General features: G+C 38.4%; 1 protein-coding gene across 1 annotated transcript in view; it reads left to right on the plus strand.

The window, feature by feature from the left end:
* Nucleotides 1-16,585, plus strand: part of SH3KBP1 (SH3-domain kinase binding protein 1) — a gene marked incomplete at its 5' end in the record, with an annotated part of 34,573 nt that extends 17,988 nt beyond the window's left edge. Inside the window, 5 exons of the mRNA XM_010083759.1 lie at nucleotides 8,373-8,482; nucleotides 9,769-9,894; nucleotides 12,077-12,348; nucleotides 13,793-13,856; nucleotides 15,921-16,585. Of these exons, the coding sequence (XP_010082061.1) occupies nucleotides 8,373-8,482; nucleotides 9,769-9,894; nucleotides 12,077-12,348; nucleotides 13,793-13,856; nucleotides 15,921-15,962 (614 nt within the window). The remainder of the gene's footprint in view (nucleotides 1-8,372; nucleotides 8,483-9,768; nucleotides 9,895-12,076; nucleotides 12,349-13,792; nucleotides 13,857-15,920) is intronic.
* Between the last annotated feature and the right edge of the window lie 305 nt (nucleotides 16,586-16,890).

Consider the following 16,890-nt stretch of genomic DNA (forward strand, 5'->3'; position numbering starts at 1 on the left):
CTCTGAAGCAAGTAGAAGTTAAATAGCTTTTGCAGCAGCTTGGGTGTATGACCATTCTCGTTACTGGGCTCCTCTTTATTCTTCCATTAGCCCCAGTGCCATTCCTGGGCACTTAGAGCTCTCAGAGAGGACAGAGGGAAAAGCAGCAGTCAGTTGCATGTTGCCTCACCCTCTTCAAATTTATGCTAAGTACTGATGGTGAATCCTGGACTGAAAATGAATCCTACAGCACTCTTCTGGCTTGTTTACGGTAGCGATGTTAAGCTGGATAGTGACTGTTGCTTTCTCAGTCCTATAGCCAGTCTAAAGCTCATGCATTCAAAGCAGAGAGATGTACAAAAGAGCTGGAGAGACAGTTTTGGTTTTAAAAGCAAACCATGCTAAAGCTGGATGGAGAGCAGTTTTCCATTCTGCGAAACCTTTTTAAGGATTTCTAAGTTGGTTCCTTTTTTTTATCACGATGAGACCAAAACCTTTACAAATAGGGAGGAGAAGGTACAGGGCCTTTCCCTGTGGCATCTCCCAGAAACCAAACAAGTGATCAGCAACAACAAAATCAGTAATTCCATCAACAACTGAGAAGCAATATGCAGAGGGGAATTGGAACTTGTAGTCTGTCTAGGTCCCCTTTTCTATGAGATCAGTGTGTTAAACATTGCTTGTTTCAGAAAAAGCATTTTTCTCTTTATTTTCTAAGTAATATTCCATCAGTGGATCAGTGTTGTCTAACCAGAAAACCCCAGACCTTTGAAAACACCATTGAAAATATTCACTCAGCTTTCCTGATCAGGAAAGTCACAAATCCTTGAGCAAGGCTGAGGTGATGTGCAATACTGTGCATAATGTTCTGTCAGTTGCATATATAAAACTTTACTTTTATGTAGATGTTAGCACATGGCTTGATTTCACTAGCATGTTCTGCAGAGTTGTGACTTGACATTTAAATTTATTGATGGTAATACAGCACTGATTACAATTTTGCAATCTGTACTGACAAGAGCAAGTCATGTTGAGCAGCATCACTGCTGATTGTAAATATAATGGCAGCTATTACTGCTGTTGTTCATGTCTTTGCTTCATTCCACAATCCTTACAAAAAAAACCAAAACCAAAAACATTGGAAAAATAGCCTTCAGAACCACTCCCCATTCCTCCTCACTTCTTCTTTTGTTTTCTTTTTCCCTGTTTTCAGTGATGCCTTTACTTTCCTTTCCACACACCTTTCATCCAGCTTTTCCTATTTACCTCTCTTTGCCATGGGTAACTCTTCTTCATTTCATGAGGGTAAGGCTTTTTTTTCCCATTTCTTTTCTGTCCTGCCTTTGCTTTAGTTGACAATGCATAACAGACAAATACAAAAAGAAATATTTTGTAGAACACCTAATGTGTACATGGCTGTGGCAGATTTTTTTTTAATTAAAAGTTGAAATTGAGTGTACTGTGACAGAAAATCTTGCACCATAGCATTGAAATGAAAAATCATTATAGTTTATTTTATTGTACCGTAAGAAATTTTAGTGACTTAAGTGACATGTACAGTTTACATGTTCTGTTTGTCAGTGCTGTGGTTTCATTAACCTGTTCTTACAGACAGATGGTGTCGTCACAAAGTTTAATGCATATGTTTTGTTGTGGTGTCCTTACGTGGGACAAACAAAAAATATTTTGCAACATGCTAGGATGGTTCTCTAGTGTGAAAGAGAAAAAAAAAAACAACAAAACAAAACATAGAAATTTGAAGAGTGCTCAGTGGCTATCTGAGGAAAGTGTATATTCATGTCACAAAAGACATTGTCTCCAATATTGCTGTGGTTAAATCACAATAGTTACATCTGTTGTAAAGTCTCATGTACCAACAAGTGTTCTGGATTCACAGTGGCTTTTTGAGGTTAGTTTAAAATGCTTCTAAATGAACGTAAGCTACACTGAAAGTAAGCCCTGTTCTACCAACAGAAGGGTAGTCCTTATGTAGAATTACATTGATTACAACAGCTCAAATTCATGCCTTGTTGCATAACTTGACTTTTTGTTAGGTTGCGTGTTTCCTTTTAATTTCACAAAGAATTGTTACATCTGAGGGCCAGTGCAATAACAAACATCCAGCACATATAATAGCTTACTGGATCAAAAACTAGTGCTTCCAGAAAATTACAGAATAATTATAATTCATTGTTGGTCTTGAGTTGTTTCTGCAAGTCAGGATTAATCCTAAGTCTTTTAACTATATATATGCACACACACTTTGGAATCTTGCAATCCTGAAGCAAGTCTTGTCTATCCAAAATAGGTTTGCTTTGAAGTCATCTAACACTTAAAATCATATGTATTTCAGCTAAGTCATTTAAAGAATAAGCCACAAAGAAATAAAAAGAATGTATCTCCTGTGGAAATGCTCAGTTAATCCACACAAGAAGCAGTTTCTGTGCTTTGCAAAAAGACTGAGTTGCACAGGCATTTCCCACACAAAGCCAAGTGGACACATCTTTCCAATATTTTTCCTGGCTCTTTACACATTTTGCATAGTATTTGTGAAAGCAGTTAATAATCTTCATCAGTGCTAGCATAAGGCCTAAAAAACCTGCTGAAACACATAGTGTTGGTATGAATGTTCTTAAGAGATTCCCTGAAAGCTGGTTAATGTGAGTCCATTTTTCAGTGTTTCTTCAGACTTTAATCTTCAGAGCATTTGCTGGTGGATCATGGAGTACTGGCTAAACTCACATTATTGGCCGTACGCTTTTTCTGTCCCTCCCCCCAGGCCTTGTGCTAGGGTAGTTAAAAATACCCTACCTGAAAATATCTAATAAACAAACAAATAAAAAAGTCTCCAGTATATCGTGTTTCCTTGAGCTGTATTTGCAGTTGTTCTAGAGCTGTTACGTGATCATATTTGTTAGGAGAGCTGATTGCTGTGCCTCTGACTGGAAGAAAAAGTGATCTAATAAGATTTGGCCCACACTAGGGAAAAAGACAGAGAATCTTTCCAGTAAAAGGTTGTAGAATGGGGTAGGTTTATCTTTAAATCACAGGCTTTTTTACTGTGAGACATTATAATTATTTTGCCTGAAGATGCAGAGTAAAAGTTGGAAAAAAGAAAATACTGGTAAATATAAGGGTTGGAGGACAAAATGTGACTCATATGATAAAGACCAAAGTCTGCCTAAACCAGTTATTTCTTTCTATGCTGCTGTTCATGTTCATTTTAATAGAGTGAAGCAAAGGAACAGAATTACCCAACTGGGTTAAGTTTTAGTATTTATTTCAGTGAATCAAAATCACCCATAAACATAGTTATGAATTGTAAATATTGTAATCAGGGATATCTTAATGGTCCATTACGTAAATTAATTAGGTCTCTTGCACCGGAGGGTCCAGAAAAGGGCAGTAAACCAGAAATTTAAATCATTCTCCATGTGTGTCAAGTTGAGGTGCCTGAAAACAGCATATCCATTTCTTCTAGCTCAGTTTTCTTGACCTTTTAGTTCTTTCTTGGCATCTCCTGAATTGTTAAAAATAAAATCCTTATGAGGGCACTGGCAAGTGGTTAGCAAAGCTCATTAAGGCAGCTTTCTACATTCAGCTATTAAAGCGATAAAAGTCAGGGATGAAATGGGAAAAGACAGTTATATACTTTAGGAAAGGTGGCTGTCCAGTGACTGTCTGGGGAAGCTCGGTGAGCTAAGCTGTTTCCCTCCCAAGCCAAGCACCATGCAGGCAGGCCTCCCCAGCACATCACTGTTACACTCCTGAGCACAGTAACCCTGCAGCCAGAGAGCTCTCCCACTAAAAGTGCATTACCCAGATCTTAAAAAAGTCTGCAATTCATTATGGGTGAAATTCTGCTGCCCTGACCCTGGCTGGGAGCATGGCTGTATTCCTTGAAGGGTACAATGCTATTCAGCGTGGACGGAGTAGCAGAATCTGGGCGCTTGAAGTATTTAAAATAGTTGTGGTCTTATGAAAATTCCTTGTAATATTCAGATTATTGTTTGAGTTATTTTTAAATTAGTGCTATATATTGAATGGACATTAATGCAGAAGATCTCATCTGCAGTGTCTCTGTCTCATTTGATAGCTTTCAGGATTATTGTATTTAAAGACAGTTTATATACCGTTTCACAACCCTATTGTCAATCTTTTAAATGTATTGAAATGTATTATGAAATGAAATCTACCTCTGTGGCTTTTGTGACATTAGCTTCTTCAAATGAATTGAATGTCACCTTGGCCTCGTTTCTTCCAGCCCTGCTGTATTTCTGTCACATGAAACCTCGCCATTGTCATTCTGAATGTGTTGATTCTGCTATTATCTGTCTCTTTCCATTTCAGTTTTCTCAAGGTGAAATCTCTGTGCTAATGCAAAAGCTTTCTGTCTTCATTATGCATAAACTACTTTGCCCCAAGACTAAAAACCTAATTGGAAGATGAAGTTGAGGCCTAGATACATTTTGTGCCAGAATGGTAAATGCAAGGGGAAAAGGGGTAAGGAAGGATGCATAGCCAGTTAAATTTTTCATTTTTTTTTTTGTTTTGTTTTGTTTTGTTTGTTTTTTTTTATTATTATTTTTATTTTCTGGAGGGATTGAAAGTTGTTTTCCAGGAAGGTACAAGTCTAACAGCCTGAGAACTTTTTCCTTAAATAATTGTTTTCCTGGATCTCAACCTTTTTTAAAAACACCATCATCATGCTTAAATAACCATGTCTCCAAATGAACATAGCAGTGAGGAAAAATATCCTATTCTTAACTGGCTTGGAAGCATACCCGGGAGTCACTCTACACAGCTAACATTTTTCGTATTCATTAAACGTTTGCTCACTAAGCCAGACATTTTATCGTACTACGCTAGTATACTAGTTACTCTGATGTCTTTCTCCCCATCTTGTGAATTACTTAATGAATTACCAGCTTGATCCTGAGACAGTAGTAATGATGAATGCATCTGTTTAGTTGTAGAACAAGTATCAAGTATTTTTTTAATTAGAGAGTGCCATTGTTAATTGAAGGGTGTCCTCGATGTTGTATGTGTTCAATAGAACCTTCCTTGCTGTTTGTTGTTACTAATAGACATAGAGAAAGCTGGACCAGTGCAGAGTTTGGGTCTGTTGGATGCTGACGCTGCCTTATGGGCAGTTAACATGGCTGTGAATACAGTAAGGCAGACTTTTATTTTTAATGACTTCTCATTTGGTCCAGCTCAGGAAGGTTTTACATTTTGCTTATTAAGTAAATTTAAGCTCCCACTTTCTGATAGCTAACTAAAATCAAATCTCTGCGTTTAGTCATCTCAGTGAGTATGATATAGTCACACCCATACAACTTTGCTTTCCATTAGCAAAAAATGATCAAATAACCAGTATAAGTGGACTCATTACTGAATCTACAGTATAGATGACAGCAAGGCAGAGGTCTCCTGAGTGGTTGTGTTCCTCATTTTCTTTACCTGTTTACTACATGGGCATTTTCCTGAATGAATACCTCATGGGTGATGACTGTGAAAGGTGATGATAACCTTAGATGCAGTGTGGATTTGGGAGTGAGAAACACATCTAAATAAGGAGACCAAACTCGGGGGGGATAAAGGGCATATGGAAGTACTGGAAATGGATTTACTGTTTTAGCAATGTACCGAGTGTTGTCTGTTACACTTAAATAGAATTTCATTTATAGTGTCAGCTGAATGGCTGTGATTTCTCTAGTTTGGCAGCAGGTTCTACCTGTGGAGCCTTTACAACCTCTGCACAGCTCTTTTTTTTGTTTTGTTTTGTTTTGGTTTTTGTTAAATTCAGTGCAGGTATAGGCTGCTTTAGTTCATTTTTATAGCTATCAGAAATGCATTCAGAAGTGGAAAAAATGGAGGAATCCCAGTATTTCTTGATAATAGAAGCTTTGCACAGAAATGTTTGTCATTCATGGTATTCATAAAATGCGTAGAGATTTTATCTGCAAGTGCTTATGGGTCTCAAGGACACAAATTCATGCACTCTCTGTATATCAATACATTTTACAAATTAAACTTGAATATTTGACTATTCTGGTCAAACATAGAACTCTAGGTATTTGTTAGCTTGATTAAACCAAAGAAACACATCGAATTAATGCTGTCACTATTTTTTTTCATTGATTGTTTTCCATACTAGTATAGATACCTACTTTTGTAAGAACAGAGGAAGGGACAGTGGTGCTTACCATAAAAGCAGTAACACAGAGAGAGGGAGGTCATGCACAGGAGCCTTCCTAGGCTGCAAGATAACTCCAGACACTTTGCTACCCCCCAAAGCAGTAGTCTGCTCTTCCTCTCGGTATTAGCTGCTTGTATCAGTCCTCTGGTACTGATACTGATCCTTCCTTTAGCATGGATATTTGTGTGGCTGGGCACATGCTGTTGGAAAATGAGCTGGATTAAAACTAGCTCAGGAAAAAAAAAATACTAAAAACTGTTAGTTGGGAAAAAATGGAAGGATTGCTTCAGCCTCCATTTGTACTTGTGTATATGAGCTTCACATGTTTATAGACAAGTGTCTGGTTTTGATGGCTGTATATTCTTGCTGTTTGGCTTAAGGTAGTAACACAGTGGTGAGAACAAAGATGATATATTCAAATACATCACTGATTTGCTGTGTGATCTTAAGCAAGTAATTTTGCTGTCTCATGTGTCAGCTTCAAACCAGATATTACTGGAAACTAGCTCTTAATTTTCATCCCCCAGCCCCCCCCCGGAAAATAAGTTTTTATTTCCATTTCTCCTCTCCTGAAACTCTGAAGTTCTGTAAGACTACAAATAGGTTTTGTGTAGTCTGCAATGTTAGCTCATTTTTGCTTTAAAAGCACTGTAGCCTCACATGATGTGTTGGGTACAGTTGAGGCTTCAGATTGCCAAATTCCCATTGGCAGACTGGGTGACCTACCTTTGGATGTAGGTTGCAACAGTCAATAAAAAAGCAATGAGAGAAATACCTAGTAGAGGACAGTGGGATCACTGGTTAAATATAGGAAGAGTTGCTCCAAAAATAGAGTAGTATTTGGAGGTGAATAGCCTTAGACTATTTCAGGGCTATTGAAAGAGGTCTATTTTTTTTCTTTTTCTTCCTTTTTTATCTCTCAGAGATGGAAGAATATTGCTGAATAAGGAATGTCTGATCCCATTTACTTTGCAGCTGCCAAATCATAAGTACTTGGAACCAGTTTAAGTGTCCTTCAGTGCATATAGTTTACTGCATGGGCCCATTAATTCATTTGGTTCTCCACTGTGTAATTTTGTACGACAGTTGTAATACAGCAACAAAGCTGGATCTTCAGAGATTCATTGTTCTGTAACAGTTCAGAAAACTAAGTGCCCAGTATATATAACTATTAACTTAAAAGCTACTCCTTCCTACATGTGTGCAATGAAAAATAGTCTCTGACTAATGAATATAATCCCACTACTTGATTCATCTGAATGTAATTTTACAGAATTTTGTGTTGTCTAAGGTACCTCTTATATGTTTTCTGACTTATTTCTGATTAACATATGCGGTAGGGCATTTTGAAATAGAGGTGAGTGAAACTGATATAACCCATAAAAATAGATGAATGGTGTTAAACCATTTGATTCAGGCATGTAATCGTGAGCTGTGGTATTCCTTCAGCCTTCACATCGTTCTTTCACGTAAACATGCTACCACGTGGCTGGATTCAGTAAACACTTCCCCAGTGCATTTCACTAACCGTGGAGGCAGTCTAGACTGCATTAGGGCAGACTTGTTTTTCCTGGGCTCTGTACAACTTCGGGAGCCTGTTGGAGTTTTTACTTACCATAACCTCTGGACTGCTGGAGATCTATCTCTCACCTATAGCTACTGGAAATTATGCTGCCTCCAGCTGGGAGGGAACGAACATGCAGATCACTTCCAGCTCGATCATTCCCATTCTGTGCTCCCGTAAGCAATTGCTGCAGGTGCAGTGCCGACAGTACAGTTCTTGAGATGCGTGCACTGTCTTATGCCTCCACTTATTCATGAAAAAAATTACTGAGCTCTTCAATAGCACGATGGAAATTTTGAAACTGTTTATTCCATGCCATAGGACCCATGTTGTCATTTGGCTTTCACTAGGCCAAAAGCAAAGCCAAAGGCTCCTCTGCACATTCCCCCTCTGCTTTACTGTGTTTGAGATGGAAGGGTAATTGGACTTGGCAAGGGTGACTGGATTACAGCTGCCTTTGAATTCCAGGTTCTTTTCATGCCATCATGATGCCTAAACATGTGCAGAACACTGTGACACAATGGGGAAAATGGGATTTGGTTTCTTTGAAATTAGAAAAAAAAATGTGATTCTTTCCCTTTGAGGACAATTGCCAGAAAACCAAATCAATTCTATTTTATTTTTAAGACTTGGAAGGTTTTGACTCTGTAGTACCAATTGCTGAGAAGCTTAATCATCCAACTACAACCAGACCAAAAGCTACTGGCAGGCGACCACCCTCCCAGTCTCTCACATCTGTAAGTTATTTTTCCTTTTCTTTTAAAAATACTTTTTCTGATCTTTTTCCGTCCTCCTATTTGTGTTCCCTGGTGTTTTTACTACGCTTACACAGCCACTCCTTCACACGTACAGTGAGGCAGAGAGATGCAGGTCAGGAAAATTAGTGTCAAAAGGCTGTTTTGGATACTGATGTTTGAAACATTCCTTCCCTTACAAGATTTGTACCCCTTTATTTGGGTGCTGCCAAGTATTCCTTGCCAACCATGACTGAAGCCAGAAAAATCATTTATAAAAATATTCACAATAAACTAGTTTGTGCTAAGTATTAAGGATATCGAAAGTGTTTCCCAAGAGAAGCATTTCCCTTGGTTTCTCTAGGACATTTATCAGATTTTGAGGACAAACTGACTATTTCAGGCTTCAACAGCTCTCCTTGAGCGACCATGTGATTCTTCTCATTAAACTTAAAATTGTAAATATAAGGGTGATTTAAATTTCACTCTCTTATATGTGTCTTTAGACAAGTTGGTCTCATAAACCATAACTTTGGAAGTGACTGCTTTAGTTTTTCCGTGTCTTTTTTTGGGGGGGAGTTGTGCATTGTTGATTTCCATGCTTTTTTGAATTCTGGAATATCAGAATGAGAGCAACTACCGGTGGTTACCTGCGTTCATGTTGCTGAAGAAAAACAAAGTGGAGGGAAGCATTATTATTATTGTGAAACTCAATAGAAAACATAAAAAAGAAAGCCTTCAAAATTGGCAATGTATATAAATATAGAAATGTAAAAGACAAGTTCAAGGGTCTTTCTTCCCCTGTCAAATCTATGGGGAAAGGAACAAGGAGTGTAAGGAACCTTGCACGTTTGCACGTTTACAAGTAAGAGGCTATGCACAAGGCAGCCCTGCAATGCCAGCAGTGTGCACAGGCAGCACTGAGCAAAGCTGTGGCAGAGCTGCCATCCCCACAGCACAGTGCTCAGTGTCCCAGCCAAGGTACAGTTCTTCTTGCAAATAGGAGGGTGTTTTCATCTTCCAATATAATGCAATGAAAATATGTAAATCAATGTTGAATCCAACTGTTAAGTATATCTCATTTCATGAATGCTTTGAAAGCATTCTAGCCTTAAAAACAAGACATAAAAAAGGGGGAGTGTGAAGAGGGAGAGGCCTGATTTTAAGTGTTGTTGCTTTCACAATGATAATTTTTTAAAAATATGGGTTTTTTTACTTTGTTAAATTTTTGTACAATGAAAATACCTGCATTTTTTCCTCTCTTGGGGTGTGGGTGTTCGTCTATATAGTCATCCCTTTCAAGCCCCGATTTCTTTGACTCACCAAGTCCTGAAGAAGAGAAGGAAGAACATGTTTCCATTACACACAAAACTATTGAAGTGTCAAGGAAATCAAGAACTGTTACAATATCACAAGTAAGTTAATTGCAATGCCTCTGCTTAACCTTATCACATGCATCTTCATTTTTGAAACCAGTATTCAAATACTTATTTTTAAAATTCAATTCAAGAATTACCTGGTAACTAGCCCTTTAAAAAAGCTTAAAATAAATTGTAAGGGCTACAAAATATTGTTCTGTGTTTGAAATGCAAGTCTACAGTGAATTGAACATTTAAAATGTCTCCACAACCATACTGTGAAAAGTTCCTTCTAGTGTAAATACGTTTCACAGAATCAGAGAAGCTAGAGAAAGAAATTTTAGAAACAAAGGCCCCCTTTTTTTTTTTTTTTGCTGCTGTAAATTGAGTTTACATTAGAGTAGCCTGAGCAGAGAAAATACAGCTCTTTGACCCACTCTAGTAGTATGTGAATTTAAATTTACAAGTATAATCACTTTTTGTGCAGGTATAATTGTATTCATTTCATAGGCTTGTGCCATTCTCACTGTATATTGCTAGAAAACTATAGGACAGAAAGAGTATGTAAATCAGGCTTTAGAGGTTGGAGCTATTTTTTAATACATAAGGATACTTTTAATAATACAAATATTGCATTCTAATAGTATAAAAGAAGTATTTGAAAGATGAAGTCATGCACTTCTCTGATCAAGTTAGAAGGATAATGTTTTGCTATATAGCTCCCTCTTCTGGGAGCACTTGCATTAAGGAATACTCTTGGGCCAACATTCGTAAATTACATGCTGGTATGCCAAGGATGTAGATGTTGTTCCTGTAAAACAAGATGACCACTATCAGAAGGTAGCTGCTTGACATTTTAATGTTGATAGCCAGTTAATCTCTGGAATAAAGTATTCAGTGTGGATGACTTCAGTTGTGCCTTGTTCACTTGCTCCAGGTTTGAACTCAGGCTAACGTCTCTTTTCAGTCCAAAGGAAACTTGCATCTACTGATACAAATATTGTTATCCATGAAAGATCCATTTATAGGTACACAATACTCACACATGCATACATGTGTATATAAAATTAAAAAAAATATTACTAAGGTCATGAAGTCAAGCATTCGAGTCACTGGGCTGATTCAGCTTTCTTGTGATTATAACACCATTTTTATTTCTATGGTCACACTGTTTTTTCTGCAGAACACTTTTTTAATGCAGTGCTTGCCCAGGACAGGTTTTGTGCTCAGTCACACTCATGTAGTGGGGAAGACTGGTTTTTTTGCCGAACTCGGTGGATCCCGCTCTAACACACTTTCTCCTAATTTTTGTCTAACCACTAACATTTTTGTCATCACAATATGGTAAATAAGACTCACTTACCATTGTGATAACTGTACTTGTACACCATTCTGTGTATGCAATGAAGCAGCTGGTCGTGTATGGTAGGTGGACTTCAGATTTTCTATACCTTGTCTAACAAATAGAGCACTAGGTTGCATTTCAAGAAGAATGGGATCCTTCTGAGCTGGCCACATGGTTCCAGGGTAACTAGGTTAATGCTGCATTTTTCTGTTAAGTTCCTGAAGGAATAAAGAGCCATTGCTATTTATGGGAATTCACAGAAGATTCAGTGAACAGAGGACAGTACAGTGCATTTATTTCTTATTAATATAATTTTGAAGTTATGGCATTTTGTTTTTATATCATACCAAGAAGCATGCTTATGAATATTTTGCTATTTTTATACTGCTAAGGGCAAAGTGTAACACATTTTTGAATTTTTAAAAAGCGTTGGGTGTTAAAGATTCCTTCAGTGGTTAGTTGACGACTGTAAATTTAATCTGCAAAAAAATACAACTTGAATTCTTGTCCGTGCAGTTTTATGCTGTGTGGGAGAAATCCACGGATGTAGGTGCATTCTCACAAACTTCTAAGAGAAGCATTGAGCAGCTGTCCCTGGTTCGTTTCACTGCTGGGTCTGAGATCTTGGAAACGCTTGTTGCTGACTGGTTATAGCAAATGTGGAAAGTCTTACTGAAGCTGTCTGAACTTCTGCATCACAACTAGGCCCCCTCTGATGTACAAGTACAAAGATAATGACTGATTGTTCTATTTATCATCTTTTGGCCAAAACTGTCCATGTTTGACTACAGACTTTCAACATTGCTGAAGAGCAGCAAAGTACTTCATATTTGTTAGCGGTCAGGTCTACATAAAGCTTTCTCCAGACATTAAGTGTTATTGTTTTTGTTGCAGGTGTCTGACAATAAAACTTCCTTGCCTCCAAAACCAGGAGGTTTGGCTAGTGGCAGTAATGTACAACCATCACTATCCCCTTCACCGTCACCTGGATTTCACTCAATTGCTATGGGAACAACAGGCCACAGGTCAAATTCCCCATCCCTGTTCGGTACTGAAGGAAAGCCAAAGACTGAGCTCTTGAGCCAAGGTCAGACTGCCCTGGAGGAGCTGAGAACGCAGATTAAGGAGCTAAGAACCATCATTGAAACCATGAAAGACCAGCAAAAGTAAGTACTGCAAATCACAACTCTAGGTGGGATGCATCCATTCATGCACGATGGTGCCAGTTTCTTCTTGAGCTTGCCTTCATGTATGTTACTCTGCACAGTTTGTCTTTGTGAGTGATTTTCTTCTGACAGAACACATTCAGGGGCAGTAAGCTCAGGAAAAAAGACTGGCAATGTCTGTCTTGAACAGCTTTTTTTTCCTGTATATGACATAAGCAGATGTTGAGGTGTTGAAAAAGTTAAGTTACAAGCTATAAACAGTGAATAAGGTTCTTATGTTGTTTTATTTGCCAGTTACGATTTGGGAACTCATGCATTGATCTTAGTAAGAGGTGCATTTGTTCTAGTTGTAGTACAAATTGCTGCAAGATCCTAAAAATATTAAATCAATTTGTTGTTTGACTGTTAGCACATTTTCCCAGGAAGCTCATATTACAAAAGAAGTAATTGAATTATGATGAGGACATTTGAAGACCTTTGAGATTATGACGCTGAATCTTACTATTTTGGTGTTGGGCATCTTTATTTTCTTTAAGCTGCTCATTTCTTAGGAGAAACTCAGGCTGGCGTATAGCTTTTGCTATTCTTAAGAATATCTAAACCTTCGCTTACATTGTCAGGTATGTGTAGCCCAGGCAGGGGAAAAAAAAAAAAAAAAAAGAGCAGCGTGCAGAGACTGTGGTGGAACAGAGGTGGGTGTGGGGTGAGTTTGGGAGAAGATGCAGGAAGGTGTAGCTCAAGCTGGATCTAGCCAGTGAGCCCCACAGCTTCAGCTCTGAGGCTGACCCCTGCTCCCATGGTCTTCTCAGCCCTTCTTGCAAGGGCTGCTTCTGCTTGCTGGTTTCTCTCTGAAGGTGAGATCACTTAGTGGGAACATGAGAAGGTGTCTGCTCCTTATACCTGTGTTCTCCTTCCCGACAGAGAAGGATGACAGCAAATCCACATTTGGGATCAGTAAGTCTTATAAATGAAGTTGAAGGTTACATTGAGTTGCTGGCATACACAGCTTTTAAGTGGCTTATGTGCTAGCACAGGCAGGATTTGTGTTACCAGTTCCCCTAACTCACCAGCAGCCAATCCATTGACATTTCGTGTGGGGAAAAAGAGGCAAGTGGGTGCTGATACAGTGTTGAGACAGCTAGTCCAGAGCAAAGCCTGTGGATGCAGGGCTGTTAGGAGGAAATGTATTATTCATTAGCCATGTGGGGTGTGGGCTCTGCTGTCCTTTTATAGAGTCTTACTTTGCTGTAGTACAGCATATAGTATACAGGAGTATACTGGCTTTAATTAATTGTTCAGAGTGAAAAATGTTAACTAGTGAAGCAGGGAAGATATGTCTCCAGGAGGTGATCTTTTGTATTTTACTAGTTTAAATGTTTCCATGCCAAGCTTTTTCTGTATTCTTAACAGCAAAGTTCCTTGTTTAATCTCTTTTTCTTAACAGAAAAGAGATTAAACAGTTGCTCTCTGAATTGGATGAAGAAAAGAAGATCCGTCTACGATTGCAGGTACTTAACTTATAATGTTATGAAAGTATTGGCAGGTTTGATTTAGCATCAGGTATAGAACATAAAACTCTGCTAAGATACTTAGATTCTAGTGAATCCAAAACTACTAACATTTCTGAAGGGGATATGTACCTGTTCCCTTCATAATGTTGCCACTCTGTGTCATCTATATTGCGATACTGGGTTCTTACTGAAAAGCCTGCTAATTATCTAAACATTTATCAGCATAAGTAGACAAATTAAAAAAAAAATGAACACAATATAGGATTGAAACGATGATATTTTTCAGTCTCAGTTTTAATGGTTTGATTTTGTCACAAGTGAAATCATGTCTTTTTAAATTATTTGCTCTCTCCCAAGGCTTAATATTTTGTAGTAGGCTTGTCTTAGTGTTGTTATGCTTGGAATATTATTTCATGTAGCAAGAGTTTTATGTCTGCTTTACAGGCTGTACTCCAGTTGTCTTTACTAAATCCTAAACAATGTAAGAGAAGGTGCTCTGATTAAGACCCCAGTTATTGCTGCCATAGTTTGTATAGTTAGTACCTTAGCTCTATATGTTGTCCTGCTGGCTTAGTCATTTGCCAGGTTGCAAATTTGCCAGGCTGCCTATTTCTGTGAGAGGGGTGGAGCTGGGCCTTTGCTAGAGTCATTGACTGTGCAGCTTTGGTATGGAATGAAGTTGAAGCTGCTTTTCTGGATTTTGGAGAGTGATGTGTGTGATAAGAGGTTTGGTATTGATTATATTTTATAATGTTATGGTATAGGTCAACTGTACTTTTTGTACTAGAGACAGAAAATCAACTTGTAGTTTCATTGGGCTGTTCCTGCTCAGTAAAGTGCTTGGGAACATGGCAAAGGGTGGCAGAGCTGGGGTGACCGATGTCTGTGCTCCAGGGCTGCCTAAAGGACATTATGTGTGCAGCCACATAGGAGTATGGCTTCTAGTAACACACAGTTCATGTTCAGCTAAAATTGAAATTTATTCAGATAAAATCAATGAACATTTTTAATAGCGATCATTGATTTAGTCTAACAGGCCAGACTATTTGCAGGTCTTGATTCTAACTCCAAGGATGGCTTTACATCTTATACAGAGACCTGCATTGATGGTTTTTAAATTGTGATCTTATAGCTGAATGTTTTTACTCCAGTTCAAATGTTGCTTATGCTGGTAAATGTTCAGATGCTAGCCAAGTTGGCATAAGTAGCTTTACATGAAGATGAGAGTTCAACAAACAAAAGTTGCATTAGTTTAAGAGCACTCAGGTAGTCATAAAGTAGTGCAGCTCTCAGCCCACATATTAAAGACTGCCCTGATGGTATGGCGCAGTTGAGCACTGAGGGTGTGTTTGAATAAAGCCAATACCCCCACCTCAGGGTTCCCAGTGTCTTATCAGAGGGGCCACGTGTACAACTCGGGGGGGGATGGTTTCAGCCACCTCCTTTTACCACAAGGCCGAACGTCCATCAAAGCCCTTAAGGTGCCTGGATGCAGGTTTGATGGGTGTAGAAGGTAACCGCCATCCCTACAGAAGAGAGACAGGAGGTTTTGCTCTGCAGCTTCCAGTGCTCATTGTCAGCAGTTCAGTTTACTTGTGCAAGGTGTAAGTGCAGCAGCTGGTGCCTGGACATAGTGCTCATTCTGCAAGTAATTCCTGGCAATGAGCTAAGTGGCTTGTAAATAATTATCTAAAAATTTATCAGCATAAGTAGACAAATTAAAAAAAAAACAAACATAATACAGGATTCAAAATACGATATTTTTTAGTCTCAGTGTTAATGGTTTGATTTTGGCACAAGTGAAATCATGTCTAAAAATTAAAGAGTTTGAAAGGTCCTGTGGTACATTAAATGACTTGTTAAGCTCTGAGGGGAGGAAGCTGTGAGTGGTCACCTTACGCAGTTGAGAAAGTCCACCTCCATTTGTGAAATCTGTGGAAATGAGTAGTATAAAACCTGTACTCAACACCTGTGGACAAGATGGAGTGTATTTTTCAAGCAACACCAGCTGTACGTCAGGATCGAATTTCATCACAAATATTTTTGTTTGTTTCTTTTCAGATGGAAGTTAATGACATAAAGAAAGCTCTTCAATCAAAGTGAATACTTGATAGGTGGAATGTTGTATTATTCTTCATGACTGAGACTCGAATTTATGCCCCAGCCAAAATAACTTTGTGCCAAATGATTTAAGAATTGCCTCAACATCCCTTTATTTGAAGGATTAGCACAACAGTTTTTGATAGCACAACAAAAATTCCAACAAGGACAAAATTTCCACCTGAAGCAGTGCTGTGCAGCACTAGTTGTGACTGAAATTGATCTTATTGTGCTAAAAGCTCTCTACTTCAAGATCCTAGGTGAAATGAAAACTCAGGCAGTTTAGTCCATAGTGGTACTATTTTGATGATATTTTTCCATAAATAAAGTGTATTTCAGATTATCTGTTTACAAGCTTTATGATTTTGACTTTTGGTTTTTAATTATCTTTTGTCACAGATTTTAAAATGTTTGTACTGCATATAGCCAGGAATGAATGTTAATGTTGGGGCTGGAGGGATTATTTTTGCTTCGAGATAGAACAGCCTACTTTTTGTTATGGTTTTAAGTTCTGTTAAATATGCAATTTTATGTCCCTAAATCCCCTACACTTTAAACTTATGTTGTGTACAGTAATGTATTTACAAAAAGGAAACAAACCACCAGAAATCTGGTCTTTGCAATGATTTGTGCCTTTCTTTGCCACACACAGACTGGAGCCAGTTGCAAGCCAGGTCTCCCTAATGTAGCTACCACGATGACTCCTGTCCCTGGTGTCCGGTGGCGGTCACCTTCTCAGTGTACAGCTGCTCAGTCAGTAGAGCCACGTTTGTGTGAGGTGGCAGGACAAAAGGGCACAGCTGAAAGCAGCTTTGTCTTGAGCAGCTGTGGCTTTTAGCTTTCCTGGTTTTGGTAGGCCTCTCCCTCAACTTGAATGTTCATCTCCGCTTGATTTTCATTAGACGATTTAGACACCCGCCTCTGTCCCCAA

The sequence above is a fragment of the Pterocles gutturalis genome, unplaced genomic scaffold (assembly GCF_000699245.1).
Source record: "Pterocles gutturalis isolate BGI_N339 unplaced genomic scaffold, ASM69924v1 scaffold7840, whole genome shotgun sequence".
In the NCBI taxonomy this organism is placed as follows: Eukaryota; Metazoa; Chordata; class Aves; order Pterocliformes; family Pteroclidae; genus Pterocles; species Pterocles gutturalis.